The sequence below is a fragment of the Canis aureus genome, chromosome 16, assembly GCF_053574225.1.
Source record: "Canis aureus isolate CA01 chromosome 16, VMU_Caureus_v.1.0, whole genome shotgun sequence".
NCBI lineage: Eukaryota > Metazoa > Chordata > Mammalia > Carnivora > Canidae > Canis > Canis aureus.
Window position 1 is genome coordinate 27,597,059 of NC_135626.1, and position 20,859 is coordinate 27,617,917.

Sequence of the window (20,859 nt, forward strand, 5' to 3'; positions counted from 1 at the left end):
TGTTTCTCTTCTGTTTATTTTTATTTTTTATTTTTTTAATGATAGTCACAGAGAGAGAGAGAGGCAGAGACACAGGCAGAGGGAGAAGCAGGCTCCATGCACCGGGAGCCCGATGTGGGATTCGATCCCGGGTCTCCAGGATCGCGCCCTGGGCCAAAGGCAGGCGCCAAACTGCTGCGCCACCCAGGGATCCCTCTTCTGTTTATTTCATCCACTTACAGAATGACATTTGAGCTGGGCCTTGAAGGTTAAGTTAGTTATCACCAGGTAGAGAAGGGCTCTCAGTTGAAGGAATAGCATAAGCAAAGACACAGAGGCAACTGTTTACATATGGGGTGCTTGGGAGTGGAGACAGAAACCTAGCCTAATGTAGGCCCAAGGTCTCCAGTCACCAGACTACCGAGGAAATCATATGCAGTCCATTCTGGATCTTTCAGATCTAGAACACTTCCAGATCCATTCATTCTACATTCATTGTTTTCCTCTGTGTATTTGTAGAGAGCCTTGCCAGAGGGTACTTAACCTATTAAGTCACCATAGTTTATTAGTACAACTCGTTTATTACTTCTTTACATAGAAAATAGTGTATTTAGCAATAATTCCTAGATTAGGATCTCATACTTGGGAAACAGTAGTTATTATTATTATTATTTTTTTTTTTTGAAACAGTAGTTAAAATGTGTAACATGTTTTGTCATTTGTAAAGTAACAGCATGTAGCTTAGTGGTTAAGGATGCCAGCCCTGGAGTCAGATACCTGATTTGTTACTTGCACACCCACATCAGTTACTGTCCTTTCTATGGAACTAAAAAATGAAGATAATTACATATAAGTTATCTGGCCATATAATCACTGTTTCTGGTATCTGTTCTAGGTTCTCTCCTATCCAAATAAGATTCTCTCCAACATTTCACATCCCTGTTTAATCCTCAAATAGGCCCAGAAAGCTCAATAGGAACCCTAGAGATAACTGCTAGAACCAGTATGGGCCACGTTCCCTATCCAGCAGGTTTAATGATTGGGGCACCCTGAACAACAGATACTACTAGATAAGAAACTAGTCTTTTTCATACAGTTGCCAGAACTATCTTCCCTCAAACATGGTTTTGACTCCATCAATTTCACTTTTATACTATATGATGTCTCCCTGTAGCCTGTGAGAGCTAATCAAAACTTCCGATCATGGGATTTAGTGTTCTTCACCAATCAATCCACTTTACTAAATTTCCCTGTCCCCTACTCCACCTGATTATTATTATCATCATCATTATTTTCTGAATTCCAGCTCTAAAAATAAATGTGATCTGAGTCATACTGTTCCCAAAAATCTTGTTTTAGTGCTTCAATTAAAAGGCTACTGCAACTGTTAGTTTGGAACAGAACATACAAAGATTTGCACAGGGAAGATGCTGCCAAAATTCTGGCTTTTCACCTGCTCTACTGTTGGATGTCAAATTCATGACATTTTGCCCCCAAATTTGGTAGGAGGGCATGATTATTATCCATTTCATGGTAGAAATGGCAACATCCTTTTATCTTCAACCTCCTCTCTCCATATGCTAGGAGAAACATATCATGCCTCTGTCAACTCTGGATCATAAATCTGAAGGGTTCACGAAGAGAAACAGTTGAAAAGCTTTTCCTTTTTTTTTTTTTTTTTTTTTTTTTAAGCTTTTCATTTTTAAAGCTTTAAGTGTCACTTATTTTCTAAGTAGAGTTGAACTCTGCTTAGGAGTCCTTTTTCTTGTCCCTGCTTAGCCCCTGATTTTATTCTCACATTCTTCACCTCTCTCTTCCAGTTAAGCTACTGGATTTTTGGTAGATGGCCTAGTTTCCTACTTCAAAGAAAATTAAGTTTATCAAGCCTGAATTCCCTCAATTCCTACCCTCCGCCCTTTTGTTTTAATCTAGAGAGACTCACCGACTGCACCAGCTACACCATTGTGCCAGGAGAAGAGGGCTCCACTTCCTTCTCAAAGCTAACCTATGCTCTGGGATTTAACTCTCTTAAGACTCTGGCTTCTCTCACTCTCATTTTCAATTTCTCTTCTACTTGCTTTCATCTTTTAACCTACAAACATACTCTGATCTAAACTCCTTTTCCTAAAAACAAAAACAATAAAAGCAACTCTTTCCCAGATCAGTTTTCCCTCAAGCCACCACACTATTTCCTTTATCACTAAATTGCCCAAGAAACTAAATCTACACATGTTCTTTTTGTTATTGCTCATTTTCCCCTCACCTGATTTTCTAGTTTTTTTTCCATCTACTAATCCAAAACATTGCTCTCATATGGTAGCAATTAGTTCCTATTTTCAAAATTCCATGTTTGGTTTTTTTTTTAAGATTTTATTTATTCATGAGAGAGACAGAGAGAGGGGCAAAGACATAGGCAGAGGGAGAAGTAGGCTCCCCATGGGGAGCCTGATAATGGGACTCGATCCCAGGACCCCAGGATCACAACCTGAGCCAAAGGCAATAACTCAACCACTAAGCCAACCAGGAGCCCCATGTTTTTTTTAATCCACATTCTCATTTGACTTCTGTAGCACTTGACCCTGTGACTACTTATTCCTAGAAATCCCCTTCTAGTATCTGTCATAGCTAGCTCACTTGTATATCCCTGATCCCTTCTTGATTTTCTTCAGCAGCTCCTTAATAATAGCACTAATCATTTGGTGCTAAAACTGTGCCAGGCAGGGCTCTATGTATGGTGCATTTATTATATCATTTAATACAAAAACTCCGTGAGCCATTTACTGTTACTATTCCTACTTTTACCCAGGAATAAATAAACACAAAAGTTAACTTCCCAAGGCCCACAGTTTGTAAAGTGATAGAGTGAAGATACAAGCCTAGAGAGCATGACTTCATTGTGTTAGTCTACCTTAAGTAAGAAGTCTTTATCCTTGGTCTCTCATCTCTACCAGTTCTTCCTGGGCAGGCAATGCCATCCATGCCTATAGTTTCAACTAACATAAAAAATATTACTTAACAGATTGCTAATATTATTTCCAAAATGAGATGAGTTCCTGCATCTCTATCTGGAACTCAGCTCCAGATCTGCATTTCTGACTATCAATTCTTTCTCCTAGAATATAGAATATGTCCAAAATGAACTAATTATCTGCCCTCCTCCCCACCCCACAAACTGCTGCTGCTTTGTTTTTTTCTTTTTTCTTTTACAAATGCTTTATCATCTCAGTCACACAAGTCAAAAACCTGGAAGTTAGCTTTCCTCCACCCCCACAAGCTGTCACTTATGTCCAATTTCTACCTCCTGTTACCCCTTTTGAGCTGCCCTCATCTCTGTAACAAACTGAACCAACAGCCCCTGAATGATCTCATCTAGGCGCTCTAGTCTGTCTTCCATACCGTCATCACAAATACCTTATAAGCCTGATCATGTGGCCTCTCTGCTTATTCACCTGGTAAGAGTCTAGATTACTTAGCCTGGCATATACGCCCGCCCCTTCACAATCTGGCACCAACACTTATTTTTATCGTCATTCCTACCCTCTGTCTTAGCCTCTTGTACATACTGCTGTTCCTAAAACATGGCAGGCTCTTTCAGATGCTCCTGTATTTCTTACTCCCCTCCCCCTGGAATTTCCTTCCCTACACACTGTCCTCCACATCTAACTTAAAAGTCACTTCCTCTAATGGAGTCTGCCTTCTTCTCTCAGACCGTCTCTTATTCAAGGACATTCTTCCTTTGCTTTTAGTTTCCCCTTCTATTATATTTTTAGTAGCAAGAGAAGACAGGTATTCTCTAGTAAAGTTGGTTCTATGACAAGCATTAAAGATACCTTTCAATACTCTGACAAAGACCATAAGATCAAGGGGAATTGTCAGAAATAATTCTACATGGGGATGTGTTTCAGAAATGAGAAATTTCCCCTCTGGGGTCTTATTTCAGAGTTCCTAATAACTCTCTCAATCTGAGATAAAAACTAACCCTCATTTTTTCAGAAGTACTTGCAGGATCTTTCAGCTTTTGCTTTCTCTCTCAGCCTTCTGCTGCTCACATTTAGGCCACTTCACAGCTTGCCAGCACCTTCCCAAAGAGTGGGAGGAACTCATATATCACTGGTGAAACTGAATCAGTCCTTTGAGATTTTGTCAATGTTCTGGAATGTTTTGGTAATGATAAGCAAAATTGGCGGATTACATGTGAATTCCATTTATCCATATTATCCCTATGTTAAACTACCTCATTTAATTTCTTTAGGAGGCAGGAATGAAGAACTGCAGTATCCATGCCTATCACCCATAAAGACACACAGATACTGATGTATTCTTCTTAAAAAGCTACACCATGAAGCCTAAAATATAATAAACCCAGGCGCCAAAATGAAACAAAAATAGCAACAGGACTGTCTTTGAACTTACATCCTTGCATTTTGTCCAATCAGTTTTAGCTGTTTACTCTCTAAGTTTTAGACCGTTTCAGTGACTTTCCTTCTCTTGAAGAATTAAGGTTCCCAGGGAGACAGATTCTTTGAAGCCCTAGGGTTATCTGGCAAATCACTATATTCCACACACAAAAAAAATTGTTTTCATCTAAAAAGTACAATGTTTATGTCCTTTTATAATTCAGTGAAAATAAGATATAAGCAAGGTAAAAATATAGGGAGGGAAGCCATCCATTCATTCTCTTGGAGATACTGAGTTAAGCTAAATATGACCCAAATTGTAATGAAATGAGGATCACTGTAGTTTTAAGCAGATTTCTGTCCCAAAGACCAAAGGCTTCCATCAAAAAAAACAAACAAACAAACAAACAAAAAACTATACTAAGTTCTACATTTCTTAATATAGTTCCCTTTCAGTAATGGAATTTAAGTATATAAATGAATAGGATAATTAATTAAAAGGCATTATCTAATTGTTACTTTAAACAATAATAATCACTCTGATAATATAAATCACCGTTTCAGGTTCCCTTATTGTAGCAGAATTAATATGAGACAATGAGCTAGAAGAGGACAGTTTGGAGAAACAAAAAGGAATCGGTTTTTCCTACCAATAGCTCTGGAGACCGACAGACTTCCATTCACCCTCCAGGCACCAAACCAGACTACACAACCTCCAAGAGCCTCAATTCGCTGCTTTTCATCCTAAAGAGCAATGCAATAGAAAGAAGCAAATATTGGATTCAGGATGTACTTATCTACCTTAACAGTAAACAACAGATATAATACTCATCAGCTTCCTGGAAAGGTTCTCTTTATTACTCCTATGTAAGATGGGCATGGTTGCTCCGATAATGGTGGTAGTCATAATAAGCAAGTAAATCTTAATTAAGCTAGAAACCTGCCTCTGGCATGTGCCCTCCCAGAACAGAGCACACTTACCTCCCTGTCCGGTTTGTGCGGCTTCATTAGCTCAACAGCTTGACCTTTTCTCACAAGCATGACCTGGGAATCCCCAACCCAGGCCACATGAAGCATGTTCCCTCTGATGAAAGTCACCACTCCTGTAGTCCCACATCTTAAACTCTGAAAGTAATTTAAATAAAACTAGAGTCAGTAAAAATAAATAGACTTCAGATTCTCATTGAGAAGCAATTTATAGTTAACACAAACTTTTAGTTGGGGGCTAGACTATTAATAACTTGATTTCACAATAAACAGCAATTCCTGTTTCTCAGTGCATTTTTATAGGCATGAATGTATGTGCACACATTGATTTTATCTACGATATGCAAGGCAGGATGATTTTTCATTTCATTTTATGTACAGGTACGAAAACTATGGCAGGTTATGTGACCTTTTCAAGAGTGGGTAACTCATTAGTACACAAAACAACTGAAATTCTTCTTCCTCCCAGTCCAGGGCTCAATCCACTACAGCAACCCTTAAAGGTTTCCATATGCTGGTTTCTGTTTTGTTATTGACCTATACAGTATGTGCAGGGGGAGGGTCCCAACAAAGTATCTGATTGGTACAAATGCTCCCATACTCTAAATATTAAGATAGGAACCAAGAGATAACATATATTCCCTGGCATGCTAAGTTGCTTATACTTTAAAAAAACAACAAACAAACCTGCAATCATTTTAGGGGCCTCTGCTTTTGGAACACTGCATAAAGAAGAGCTTGAAATTTCACTGCAATAGCTCAGTACCATTGTACTTAATGCTCCTGATACTACTACATGAAAATGACATCTCCATTTGACATGAGTCACCACTAAATAAGCATGACTTTCTGTTACCAAGGACTTGGCCTAAATTAGAACCAATGCGTCAAGGGTGGTAAAAGGCCCCTTGTATCCAATGAGAAAAACAACTTCTCATTTTCCCTATATAGGGAAAGTTTGTTACAAATCCTCACCCACCAATAAAATGTCTTCCCACACAGAATGTTCAAAGACTCAGCCCCCTGGAACACATGATAAAGACACTTCAGTGCATATGCCCTGGAGAGAACAGGAGGTAGGGCTGCTTCAGCAACAGGAATAGCTACTTTCTTTCCAGCAGTTAGCAGCACATGGAAGGAAGCAGGAGAAGGAGAAAAGTAACTGCTGAGACAAACCTAAATTATTCAAAAGAACTACTGGCAAGACTGAGAGACACTAGGATCACTGGCAAAGCAAATGAGGTGAACAGGGTCAGAAGGAAAAAAAAACAATTTTGAGGACACAGAGGAAAAAGGACAGAACAGAAAAAGAGAACAAAGTGATTCTCTTAGTTTCACCTTGGCGATTACAGATCACCTCTCAGGGGCCAGGTCTTGTCCTCAGCCAAGGTGATGACAGCCAGTAGCTCCAAGGTAGGCAGACCTGAGCAGTGCCAGCCTTTGAGACTCTGGGATGTTCTGATGTTGACAACTGTATTTTGTTTTCTAGCCCCACCTCTATATGTAGACCCTAGTGGTCACTGTTGTTGGATTCACATAGTAATCTAAACTTGGGGTATAGGTTGGGAAATACAGAACGTTTTCCTTGTTTAATACCAAATAGTTCTGAATTATTGTTTCATTGATCCAAATACCACTATTGATGTGTAGCATAACAGTGAGATCAAAGAAATGGAGTAAATGATGACCCTACTCTTTCCAAGTCCTTTTCTAAAAACAGTTAATGTTTCATTCATAGGGCAGGAGTCTTATTTTTTATATGTATAGTAATTCTGTAATTACTTTTAAAAATTAAAAACTATTATCTTACTGTTGGCCCCCAGTTAGAAATGAATATAGAGTACTGTATTCATATACCAATACCCAGAATGATAATTAGATTAAAATTTTTACATTTATTTTTTAATTTTAACTTTTAGATCTTAATATAGAGCCCCTATCATTCATTTGGAGGAAAAACCTTAGGTCTGTTTAACCTTAAGAAATTAGGACATGAGCTCTGATTTTTTTTCCTGTAAGAGAAAATCCGTTCAAGAATCATCTAAGGATTTGCTCTCTCCAAGTAAATTTTCCCTCAAGCATTACACAGTAAAGCACTGCCAACCCATTTAGAACCAAATGTATGGGAGTAATCCAGCTTCTGTTTCCTTTTTCGTCCATTGTTTTAATTACGGTATCCAGATCTTGTCAGCAAAAGTCTGCTTGGTCCTAGTGTGAAGCTGACAGGCACTGGTAAATAACAGATGAAACTCACCTGCTAAATCCAGCTTTCTAGAAAATTATAGCTTAGGAGTTTCTCTATAGTACATCATATCACCCTATTACAACCCCGATGAGAGAATTAGAACTACAGCAGAATCCAATAATGTGGGTCAAAAATACAGGTGGAAAGAACTTTAATGCCTGCCCCAAAAGAAAAAACCCAAAATAGCCCTTGAACTGCAGGCCTAGTTGAACTCAGCTAGTGCATTCAAGGCTGGAATTAAGAGAAAATGGCATACCTCCCTGGCTGCTTTCTGCACAAACCGTTCATCAGTGACCCGAAAAGCTCGGCACAGAGCCTCAGCAGGATCATGGGGGAACATCTCCTGGCGTACTAAATTAACATGCAGGTGAATGGAGGCATAAATAGCAGCATCCACTCCCCCATGGCCATCAAACACTGCAAAGTAAGCTTGTTCTTCTTGGTCCTGTCAGTAGAAGAACAGACACAGGGAAGTTAGGTACAGCATGACTCAAATCAACAAACCCATTCTCCTCTGCAGCATTTGTCACCTAGACAGTAAGACTAAATGTTTCTCTCTTTGATATGCCTGATCGACTGCTAAAATACCTGCACTATTAGGGCATCTGTATTTACACACAGAACGCTGGAACACATGCTGGCCAATAAGCTCAGGCTGAAATGCCCTCTCAGTGAAAGTTGTTGTCTTGTACCATGGAAACCGCCCACATGCAGTTGCTTCAAAACTGCTGTTACAAGTTGTGGGAAGGAGGAGGAAAGAGAAAGTATAAGGAGGAACTGAGCAAAAGCTGTTCTGGATTGAGTTTTTTTTTTTTTTTTCCAAAATGAAAGTATCCTAATATAATTGGAAATTGAGAACAATAGGAAATAATTGGCTTTCAGCAAGCACAAGGCCAATTAGGTTGTTTAAAATACAGAGATAATGAAAGCATACATATACTTCTATAATATCAGGGGATCCCTGGGTGGCTCAGCGGTTTGACGCCTGCCTTCGGCCCAGGGTGTGATCCTGGAGTCCCAGGTTTGAGTCCCACATCAGGCTCCCTGCATGGAGCCTGCTTCTCCTTCTGGGTGTGTCTCTACCTCTCTCTCTCTCTCTCTCTCGAATAAGTAAAATATTAAAAAAATAAACTACAACATCTTCATAAATCATAGTCCTATTGAATACTTCCCATAAATAACAAGAGTCTCTAAGACTGGTTAGCCAGACTTAAACCACATCAGATGTCCAAATGCCCTGTAACCATTTTTGCCTTGTCCCCTAACCAAGATTTAGCTTCACCCTTCCTGGCCCATCCACTGCTTGAGGCACTAAGGCAACTGCCAGAGGAACTTCATCTAAACCAATGCTTTTTCTTAACAAAGGAAACCTATAATCATAATACTACATTTAAGCCAATAAGTAGTTTGCTTCTTTATCTTCAACTCCAGTGTTTACATCTCAGATCTAGCTCTCTTAGTAGAGAGCTGAACTGACTGAACTCTCACTTGAGTCCTCTTTGGCTCCGCTTAGACAGTAATAATCATTTTCATGTGCAAGCTTTGACTTAATCTTTTAGGCTCTAGGAACTCAGATGAGTCCAACCCCCATCATTTAAAGGAAATCTAACATACAAAGTAAATCATATCATTTTCTCGTGCTTATTTTCTCATCTGTTAGGTAGAGATGAGTTGCTATTTCATGGGGATTTGGAAGAACTATTAAAACCACAGGTATATCACAGGTGTTTTGAAAAAATTCTTTTTAGGGGAACCTGGGTGGCTCAGTTGGTTAAGTGTCTGACTATTGATTCAGCTCAGGTCATGATCTCAGGGTCTTGAGATTGAGCTCTGTGTTAGGCTCTGCACTCCGCACAGTGTCTGCTTGTCCTTCTTCCTCTATTCCTCTCTCTCTCAAATAAAATGTTTAAAAGAAAGAAGAAAATTATTTTTAAAGGGCATACTACATTTACAAAAGTACCAAACTTAAATGTCCATAGAGTAAAAACACACAAATATTATGAAATCAATACCTAATACAGACATTACAACTAGTTAATTTAATAATACCATCTATAATGCCATTGAAAATTAACTGATTAAACAGAACTATCTTGAAAAAAAATGTCCAGACTATAGACTTTCTACCCATACTAAAGCAGTACTCATTTTTAAACAACTCAGTTGGGAAGATAAGAGTAAAATTGAAGAAATAGCATATCCAAGCAGTCGTTAAATGATGAGTGAGCTGATGTGGGATCATCATCACAAAGAGGGAGGGGACAATAGCCTTTTTGAGGCCATTAGAGTATATCTTTAAACAATGTGAGATTGGCAGGAGATTCTTAAACAATATAGCATCTAAAGAAATAGAAGAGACCCAACTGGATCTCTTAAAATTAGTATACCATTTTAAATTTAAAAACTATTTTTCAAAAAATATTTTTTCCCTGTTATAAAGATGATGTAGTATTTATTTGGACTAATAAAGAAGTATAAAGAAAGAAATCTATATTATCCCACCATTCACAGATAACCAGTCTTTCTTCTATATAAATTTTTTGGATACAATTAGGATACTATACATAAAATTTTATATCCTGCTTTTTGTCATTTATCATATGACATTAAGATTAGTATTTCCCCTGTCATTAAGTATTAATGAAAGACACTTGAAATGGATATGTGCTATACATCTCATGAGCATATCATAGTTACTCCCTATATATGACCTTGATCATTTCTAGTTTATTACTGAAAATGTTATGTGTAAGACATTTATGTCAAACAAAACATTAATATAAGAATTTCCTGTATTTGTGTCCTTATAAAATTAAAAGTGAAATTACCAGATCAAAGATAGTGAAAATATACAAGGTTCTAAGCATGTGTTGCCAAACTGCCTTCAAAAACATTTCTCTAGGGGGTCCCTGGATGGCTCAGCGGTTGAGCATCTGCCTTTGGCCCAGGACGTGGTCCTGGAGTCCTGGGATCAAGTCCCACATCAGCTCCCTGCATGGAGCCTGCTGCTCTCTCTGCCTGGTCTCTGCCTCTCTCTCTCTCTGTGTGTCTCTCATGAATAAATAAAATCTTTATTAAAAAAAAAAAAAACATTTCTCTATAGCAAAGTGTTCCTTTCTGAGGTAGGCTTTTGGGCTGATTTTGAGGCAAAATTGAAAACCAACCAGGTCAACAAATAGCAACAATGCCGTCAGACCTGGGTATAATCTTCAAGTGGGTGTAATGATAGAAGGATCATTTATCACATTAAAGTTAATATTTAAGGAACCCCTGGGTGGCTCAGTGGTTGGGTGTCTGCCTTCAGCTCAGGGCGTGATCCCAGGGTCCTCGGATCTAGTCCTGCATCAGGTTCCCCACAGGGAGCCTGCTTCTCTCTCTGCCTGTGTCTCTGCCTCTCTCTCTGGGTGTCTCATGAATAAATAAATAAAATCTTTTAAAAAAGTAAATATTTAAGGTTACATTTGCATGGGCATGGTAACATTTGGAAACAAGGATATTCAAATATTCTAAAGATATCTGGAAACAAAGCTGATCTATCTTTGTAACATAAGCACCAATTACCAACCTACTATCACTGCTCATCAGACCTTGACAGTCAGCTAAAATTTAAATTTAGCGGCTAAATAAAGGAAATATTGTGCTTTGTATAAATTACTACATGGTAATTTTTAAGTTACGAACTTGAGTGAAGAAAAGAGGCAAGTGACAGGCAGAGGAAACTTACCTCTATTGGCACTAACATATTTAATAGGAAAAGAAGAGGAAGATAACAAGAAAATGGTTATTAAGCTGACAAAGCTCATATGATCCAATTTGTCAGTCACAGAGATTCATGAAATGTAATTCCCATCTACTTTCCCATCTCAGAAACCAAGATTTAGAAAAGGAAATCACAGGAAATCAGAAAACAGTCTCGGTTTCAAATTCACCCTTTTATGTTGCTTCATCAACATAGTAATGTGGGAACTTAATAAACATCATCTGATTTTACTGTAGTTTCCTTTTAAACAGCTTTATTGAGATATGGCAGTTTTCTTTCACATTTGTATGTTTATAGAATAGCTCTGGAAGTTTATCCCACCAAAAAATTGGTAACTTCCCTTGCCTTCATGGAGGGGAATTGAGCATCTGAGAGACAAGAGAGAGATTTTTGTTTTTGAATTCTGAACCATGTGAATGCATTACCTATTCAAATAATATAAAATTGGGTGCCTCGCTGGCTCAGTTGGTAGAGCATGTGACTCTTCATTTTGGGGTATGAGTTCAAGCCCCACATTGAACATAAAGCTTACTTAAAAATAAACCAAAATAACATAAAACAGTTTTGTTTCTGCTGTCTAATACAAGCAAATTTGTGCCATTCTGCCTTTCATCCTACTCCGACCCATCAGAGATACTATCAGTATATTAGCAGTTCTCCTTTTAGAAAAATAGGACCATGAAGGTGTTTGTTTTGTTTTTAAAATTTCATTGATTGTTGAGAAGGGCCCTTTACCTCAAGATTGAAGAGCATATTAAAGTCAGGAATGCAGACATGTTTGTCTTCCATTTTCCTGCGCATGTTTTTGATAGCATGGATTGATGTCTCATAATAAAGCTGGGGTCTCCTGCGGAGAGGGAAGTCTTTCACCCAGCTGCAGCAAATCTCGTGTAGTTTGCTGAAGACCGAACGGGCCAATTTCATTGTCTCAATCTCTGAAAGAAACACAGACACTCCCAATGAAGAGCCTTGTAAAGCTGCTTTTCACTTGCCCACTTGGTAAAGACAGAAGTAGGTCACCTTCGTCAGGCTCTTCCTTAATAGAAGAAATTCCTCAAGAAAAATGAAATGTTGCTTCTGAAGAGAAAAAATGACAACCAATCTAGTAGAAAATCATCAGCCAGCAGCTGCCACTATGAAATTCTTATGAGAAAACCTCTGATCAAGATTGGATCTATTCCTAGACTGGATTTCTTCCAACCCTCAAAGTGCTCTGGCCACTGCTATCAAGTTCAGAGCACTGGTTCGTTCCCTTTTGGTTGGTTGCCACAGTTATTATCTGGAGAGCCAAGCTCCCCATGCTTAGAAGAATGACTGAAATATGAACAGTAGTTATCCAGCTGATTGGAATATGAAATGCCCATGAAAACATCATCTATTTACCAACCACAGGAATGAGAGTTTACTTTGATTACCATTTATTTGTCTTTGTCTTTTTTTCCTGACCTCTTCCTTTTACCTCCCTCCAGTTCCTTAACTTCTCTCCTATAACTGATCATAATTTGGAACTAAATTACACATTTTTCTTATCTGATGAATTTTTTAATTAAAGTTTTTGGCAATAGCTTAAATAGTTTAGCTAAAAAATTAAATGAGGTAGAAGTTTTAAAAGTCTATAAGGAGGGGGATCCCCGAGTGATTCAGCGGTTTAGCGCCTGCCTTCCGCCCAGAGCCTGATCCTGGACTCCCAGGATGGAGTCCCACATCAGATTCCCTGCATGGAGCCTGCTTCTCCCTCTGCCTGTGTCTCTGCCTCAATCTCTCTCTCTGTGTCTCATGAATAAATAAATAAATTCTTTAAAAAAAGTCTATAAGGAAAAAAGTTTTTAAACTCCGTGTATATAACCCATAGCAGAGATAGCAACCTGAGGATTCTTCACACTAGACTGTTAAGTCTATTACTTGACCTGTCAAGTGGAGTAGATAACCTCACTTTGGAGGCTGATTTGCATCCCTCAATGGACAGATAGATGTGTAAACATTTTAGGCAATATAGAATAGTACTGAAGAGATTGTATCTCACATCATCCCAGCTCCAGTTGTCCTCTATTCATGCTGCAGTTATTAAATAACTAAGGGGAAATTAAGTTTCCTCAAGCCAGTATTTTAGAGATTCCTACATCTTAGGTAAAAACATTTAGAATTCTCCAAAAATTATTTTTTACTTTACTAAATCAGATATAGCTTGACAGCCTGAGAAAATGTGTACCAGATGGGCAATGGTTGCACGTGACTCCTCTGATCTAGAACACAGATCCCACAGGAGAGAGACTGTGTTCTAGCATGGCCTAGGAACTCAGGCTCCATTTTTCTATTCCTTTCCCTGCCTTACTTTAATCTGCAAGTACATTTACCTGTTTTTCTTATTCAAAATCCTTTCAACAATGACTATATTCAGAAAGCTTATCTCAAGATTTGCATTGCCTTTTTCCCCCTCATTAATATAGTACAGGGTGGTAAACAATGTTTTTTGACTATGTCGCCCCTTGATGTTTTTATATAACTGAAAATAAGGGTATGTTTGAAAGAGAAAGGAAATTCAGAGAACAAGTACAGCCTGATATGGCTGTATGGCTTAGAGAGGAACTGAAGCTGATAGACTAGCCAGTGTTTTGACAAACTCCAATTTTTTTTTTTAAGTACCAGTTGCCAGAGACTATCTCTTTCTGCCAGCAATTACCTATTTGTATCACTCCAACACATCTGGTCTTTGCAGCAGCATAGGTGTGAGTTTGACTCACAACAGTGGATTGCAAAACAGTAAGTGAATTTGGAAACATGGAGTGGGATGAAACAAATAACATACTATCAGGATAGTTCCCAGGTTCCCAAATAATAGAAACCATTATATCATTCTTTGGCTTGTATATTATTCTTATTATATAGATTTGCACCATCCAGTAAGGCTGCTTACTAATTAAATATGGCCATTTAACTAAAAGTCAGTTTTTGGGTCACATTGGCTATATTTCAAATGCCCAGTAAGTACATTTGGCCACTGGCTACCACACTGGACAATGCAATTAAAAAACATTTCCATCATCATGCTATTGGGCAGCACTGGTTAGATTACATTGTTTAGGGGAGGTGGGCAATACCAGCTTCCTCTAATTAGTAAACCAGTAGATCTGTTCCTATCCTCTCCCAGTTCCTTCTTCCCTGATGTTCCCATTACACCATTTACTATAGCTCTTGCTACATTTTGTAACAATATTCTTAAGTGTTGGTTATATCCTCTGTTTCTGGAACATTACACAAACAAGTAAAACCATTTTCTATCACAGGTCTATCTGACTCTGACATCCATGATCTACATTTCCCAAATAATACTGCAGATGCAGATTGTGTCTTATTTGTACTTGATTAGTCATAGTACAGTACCTAGCAGATAACAGGGACTCATTAGATGTTTATTAAATAAATGAATATGCAAGGTTATATTAAGTTACTAAAAAATTATGTTTTTTGAATGTCTATTCTGCTTTACTGATCTCTCCATCTATTTCTACAGTGGTGCCATTATTTTAGAATTACTATAACTTTATAACATGTTTTTGTATCAGGAGGATTAGTTATCCTACCTAATATAACTTTTAAAAGATGTCATTTGGTAGTTTGACATGTTTATTATTCTCGATGAATTTTCTAATTATTTTGCCAAGTTTGAGGGGAGAAATCTGTTGCCACTGCGTTTGGGGTCACCTTGAATTTATAGGGTAATTTGCAAAAAAAATTGATGTCTTTTGCATAGCAAGTCTTATCCGGGAATAGGCTGTATTGTTGTTTTTTTTTTTTTTGGCTGTATTGTTTCATTAATTGAAATCCTCTTTATGTTACTCAACAAGGTTTTAATATGGGATCTACAATCTTTTTTTTTTTTTAAGTAATCTCTACTCCCAATGTGGGGCTGGCTCTAAATCACAACCCAGAGATAAAGAGTTACAGGCTCCTACAACTGAGTCAGCCAGGTGCCCCAAGATCTTCATATTTCTTAAAAAATTTATTTCAGTTATTTTACTTTATTTCCTATTTTGAGTCAGAACTTTGTTTTACTGTGTTATTGGCTACTTCACAAACATTCCTCTTTCTCCCAGAGACATTTCCTTCTCTGCTCTTAGTTCATTTGCATCCAGGTTTCACCCCTAGATGCACATGAACTGAGAGTAGAGAAACATTCATTTCCAGCTGATTAGATACACATTCTTCTGGCCATAGTGATTGGCTCAGGAATTGGAAATAACCCAAGTTGGGCTGGTTAGAGTGAATCCTGTAATTTATGTAAGAGCAACTGAGTAAAGTTACTGCTACTTTCCTGCTTGATTTGAATGAACCTGGGCAGATGAAAGACCTTGTGCTTCTAGCAATCATCTTGCCACCACATGGAGCCTGAGAATAAAATAAAAATTAAAGTGGGGTGCCTGGCTGGCTCAGTTGGTAGAGCATCATGGGTCCAAACCCCATATTGGATGTGGAGCCTATGAAAGAAAGAAGAGAAAGAAAAAGAAAAAAGGAAAGGAAAGGGAAAAAAAAAGGAAAGGAGGAAGGAAGGAGGGAGGCAAGGAAGGAAGGAAAGAAGGAAAGAAAAAAGAGAAAAGAAAAGAAGAAGAATACAGCTGAGATTTGGAGAAATGCCAGGTTGGGAAGAATCATATGAAGCCTTGAATCTAGCTGTGTAGCTCATATGTTGAAGCGTAGCCAATCTATTCTGTTTTGCTGAAGCAGTTTGAGTTGTGTTCGTGGTCACTTGTAACCAAAAAAAATTCTTAAGTATATATTATGCGTAAATGCTAGATTTTGGTCTGAGCCAAATTTTGTCCTACAAAGTCCATGATGTATCATATAGTGCTACTTTATTAAGTTTATTTTTAAATTATGAATGGAGGGGTGCCTGGGTGGCTCAGTCAGTTAAGCGTCTACCTTAAGCTCAGATCATGATCTCAGGGTCCTAGAATTGAGCCCTACATCTCAGAAGGGAGCCTGCTTCTCCCTCTCCCCTCTGCCTGTCACTCCCTCTGCTTGTGCGTGCTCTCTCTCTAATAGATAGATGAAATCTTTAAAAAAAAATTTCTTAAATAAAGTTAGGAATGGATAATTGAATTTTATCAGATGCTTCTTTGGGCATCTTTTGAGATTCTGGTGTTTTTCTTTTGACCTATTAATATATAAAATATGCTAATAGACTTCCTATAATTTTTGTTTTGTTCATAAATGAACTGAATGAATGAATGAACTGTTGTACTCAATATACAAATATTTTACTTAAGATTTTTTTACATTGACTACTAAAACTGATATCTCATTTCCTTTTTTACTTTTGTTTCAGGCAGGTTTTGGTATCAGTGTTATGCTTTGCAAATGTCCTTCCTTATGCTATTGGAGATTTCATTTTACAAAACATTGGAATTGTCTGTCTTTGCTCATTTGAAAATGTCCCCCTGTAGAATCACCTATTTTTTGTTCTTTTTAGAAAATAGCTCCTTGACAATCTTAATCTCTTCTTCTTAGGTAAAGCTTATTAATTTGTATTTTGCTAGAAAACACCCAGGTTTTCAGATTCATTTATATACACAAAGCTTTCATAATTTCTTCAGTGTTAGTGTTAATTTTCCCCTTCTTTTTAATTTTTACACTGGGATATTTCAAATTTATTTTAGGTTGTCTGGACAGGAGTTATATCTGCCAAACTAAATGTGTAACAACAGATACACAAGGTCGTTTAGCAAACATTCTGGTAGAGATGACAGAAACATGGAAAGAGCTTTAGGTTAATGATTTTTTTTTTTTAGTCTGTTTTTGGAAACAACTAAGAGGAGACACAAAGGCATTTCAGTGGGGATCTAAGTGCCTTTAAGCCAGTGACAGCAGGCCTTATTCTGTAAGCTCATTTTACACTCTGATGTATGGATAAACACAATATACCCTGTAGAGATTCTCCTCACGGCAATTCATACTGAGTGACTTGGGTTAAATAGATTAAGGACTTGCAAATAGTTAGAATTACAATAGATCTTTCTGAATCACAGCCTTAGCAAGGAGACACTACTAGGTAATCTCTTGAAAAAATACAAAATCAGAATGACCAGTGATACCACCAAAAGACAAAGACCCCTTCATTTCAGTCTGCTATCTTATGGGGGTTCAGAAAATGCTTCCAAAACAGGCATGCAGGGCAACACTTCAGTCTTGCTACGTTAAGTATTCTCCTTCTGCAGGGAGTGTAGAACATCAGTATATAAATAATTGCTGCTTGAAATGGAAAAATAAAATAAAAACGGTGTGAAAAAGAGAAAATTGTCCCAAGTAGCAATCCGCCCCCTCGCAGCTGTAAATTACTCATTAGTCGTTAATGTCACTGTACTGAGCTGGAGCTGAGTCAGCCGCCACCCAGGCTGCAATGAAGCAGAATTCAATATCCCTCATCTTTTCGTTACAAGGCTTTGACTTCATGCATCAGTACCAGAGGAAAGACCAGTGCTGTGTAGCAGGAATTCCATCCAAGTTGACTCTGGAACAATTTGGTTCCAAGTGAATCAATTACTCTCAGTAAAAACAAAAGGAGGAATTCCTTTCTTGCCAATTTTCTGTCAGAAATGATCTAGAGAGATAAAGGAATAACAGAAATGTTTACTTTTATATCTGCTTCAAGTTCTCTGGGATCTAGCTACTCTGATTCATTAATATAGGCTTTGTTCTTTATGCACTGTGTTTAAAGGCAAATGCTTAAAATAGAACAAAGTGAAATATTAAAATTCCTTAATAATTTTGAATTGTAATTCCTAATTTTTACAAAAATTGGTATTTCTTCAGAGCCTGTCAAATATGTATAAGCCTAATATGTTTTTATAAGCCTAATATGTTAATCAATATGCCTTCATTAATAAATAATTTGCCTAGAAAAAAGATACACAGTGATCATGCAATTAAATCACATTTACATAGTTGTTATGGAGAACTCTACTTATATATTGGTAGAATAAAATTTAATATAATTAATGAGAAGTTTTGTTACAACTGATTTCTTGAATTTTTATATCATTTTTTACTTGGATTCTTTTTTTTTTTTATTTGGATTCTTATAGGTAAGCTAAATATTTTAAATAGGCCTTGCTCAAACTCTTCCCTCACTCATCTTTTCTGTTGTGTCTCCACACTTCTCACTTTACTCTTTCCACTTATCTAGGCATTATCTATGGTAATATTCTGTTATGATAATCTCTTGCTCCAGTTATTATCACGTTTTTAAAATATACCTGTATTTTTTCCTTTATCCCTCCTTTTATTGATAGTTTGAAATATACATATATATACTTTTTTTTTTTTGCATTTTTTCTCTTACTACCACTACAAAATCAGTAAGTGGGTAAACATAATTAGGCTTTATATTGCGTATACACTTTCTGTGGATTACTACACATGAGAAGATTTTAATATTTTTAAACAAATAATGTAGAAAGGTACTCACCCACAGTCCCTTCTGTGCCATCTGTTTCCTTTGGGATATAATGTGCAGAAAGATCACTCTGAAGGACTTCATCTGATGTGGCTCTGGCTAAAGCAGCAGCCAGAAAGGAAGGGCAATTACTGAAAGAAAAAGGGCTACTTCAGTAAGAATTAGGAAGTGATAAATTTAACATTACTAATTATTAACATATCTGTCTCCAAAAAAAAAGTTTTTAAACACTATTCAACACATATTTATTGAGTGCATAGTATATGCTATGCACTCTGCCTTGTGACTGGGTTCACACTGAGGAATAACACAAACATGGCTTCTGACCCAATAAGGCTTATAATCTAGCTAAGGAGAAAGACAATAAATAAGTAAACAGGATACTATTTAAAATTGGGATAAGTTTTATAAAAGAAACAAACAGGATAAAATGAAAGAATAACAGAGGGGGGTACCTACTTAGAAGGGTCAGGAATCCATATCTTGAAGGATAAGAAGATTTGGTTCTGTGGGGGTGGGAAGTTGGGAGACAATATTCCAGACAGAGAAAACAGCATGTGTAAAGATCCTTTCTGAGAGCTTGGTATGTGTGAGGAACTGAAAAAAGCTCAGAAAAGATGAAGTATAGTGGATAACGAAGAAAGATGGCAGAGAATAAGGTAAGAGGGACAGGCAATAGTCAGTTATATGTACCTTTTAGATCACAGAAGGGAATTTGGATCTAACACAAAGTGCAGTGGGAAGTCATTGACGATTCTGAGCAAGAGGGGCGCATGGGTGGCTCAGGTCATGATCCCAGGGCCCTGGGATGGAGCCCTGTGTCGGGCTCTCTTCTCAGTGGGGAGTCTGCTTCTCCCTCTCCTTCTGCCCCTCCTCCCACTCATGTTCCCTCTTTCTAGCTCTACCTCAAATATATAAATATATATATGTATGTATATGTATATATAATATATATATTATATATATGTGTATATATATATATATTCTGAGCAAGAGCATGCCATAACCAGACATATGAATTAAAATATGACTTTGCTGTGCCAAAGGAAATCAGAAAAGAGCAAGAATGAAGGAGGGTGGTCAATAAAGAGTTTGTTGTAAACCAGGTGAGACTGAAGAAAAAGTAAGAATGTTCTAGAGAAAGAAAATACAGAACTTACTGATTATTATTATATAGAGATGAGAGAAGCGAGTTAAGGCTGAGTTTTGCTTTGAGCAACTAGGTGAATGGTGGCATCATTCACCTAGATTGAGAAACCAAGAAAAGAACAAGTTTGTGGAAGCAAAGGGTAAAAAAGAAAACAAGAATTAATTTTAGCATATTAAATTGGAAGTATCTGTGAGATATCCTAGTGAAGGTATCAAATGAAGTGAAAGTTATTAGATACTCTACTGTGGAGCTCAGAGAGGTTAGAAAATTTGGAAGTCATTAATGTATGGATGATATTTAAAACTATGGAAAAAAGAATACATAGGAAGAAATTATAAAAAGAGAATTGCCTCATATTTTCCAAACCCTTTCAAAATAGGAAAGTTATCTCATGCCTCACCATTGCATGTTGAGGAGTTATGGGAAAGGTGTAGATAGTTTGCTTCTTTAGTCACCATGTTTTACATCAAGCAGCTTTCATCAAGAAATTGTACCCAAGGAATCTCACCTGCACCTGACCTCACTGAGTTCCTAAAGCTATGACCTGAGCCTGATGCCATTAAGGGATGGAACTTTGGGAGACTTTATGGGGTGGGGTGGGGGAGTGAGTATATTTTGCACGTGTGAAGGATGTGACCTGTGGGGCCAGAACAGACATGGCAGGTTGTTTTTCTAAAACAGACCACAACAATATTTCTGGTAGCTGGTATAGCTGCTTTGGCAGTTCCGTAAAATGGTGAAGTTATTCTATAGCCCAGCAATTCCACTTATAGGTATATATCCAAGAGAAATTAAAAGCATACATCGACGCAAAAATGTGTACATGAATGTTCATAGAAGCATTATTCATAATAGCCAAAAAGTAGAAACAACCAACTGTCCATAAACTGA

At 37.5% G+C, this 20,859-nt stretch overlaps 1 protein-coding gene across 2 annotated transcripts in view; it reads right to left on the reverse strand.

Moving 5' to 3' along the window:
• PPM1E (protein phosphatase, Mg2+/Mn2+ dependent 1E) overlaps positions 1-20,859 on the reverse strand; it is a 215,773-nt gene that overhangs the window by 5,965 nt on the left and 188,949 nt on the right. The window contains exons 1-6 of one of the 2 annotated variants that reach the window (XM_077852476.1): positions 18,831-18,949; positions 17,826-17,963; positions 12,104-12,303; positions 7,865-8,053; positions 5,358-5,501; positions 5,027-5,120 (exon numbers count right to left, since the gene is read on the reverse strand). In XM_077852476.1, coding sequence (XP_077708602.1) covers positions 5,027-5,120; positions 5,358-5,501; positions 7,865-8,053; positions 12,104-12,303; positions 17,826-17,862 — 664 coding nt within the window. In that variant the 5' untranslated portion in view covers positions 17,863-17,963; positions 18,831-18,949. Of the gene's footprint in view, positions 1-5,026; positions 5,121-5,357; positions 5,502-7,864; positions 8,054-12,103; positions 12,304-17,825; positions 17,964-18,830; positions 18,950-20,859 lie in introns of those variants that run through there. The other variant, XM_077852475.1, reaches the window with a different exon arrangement.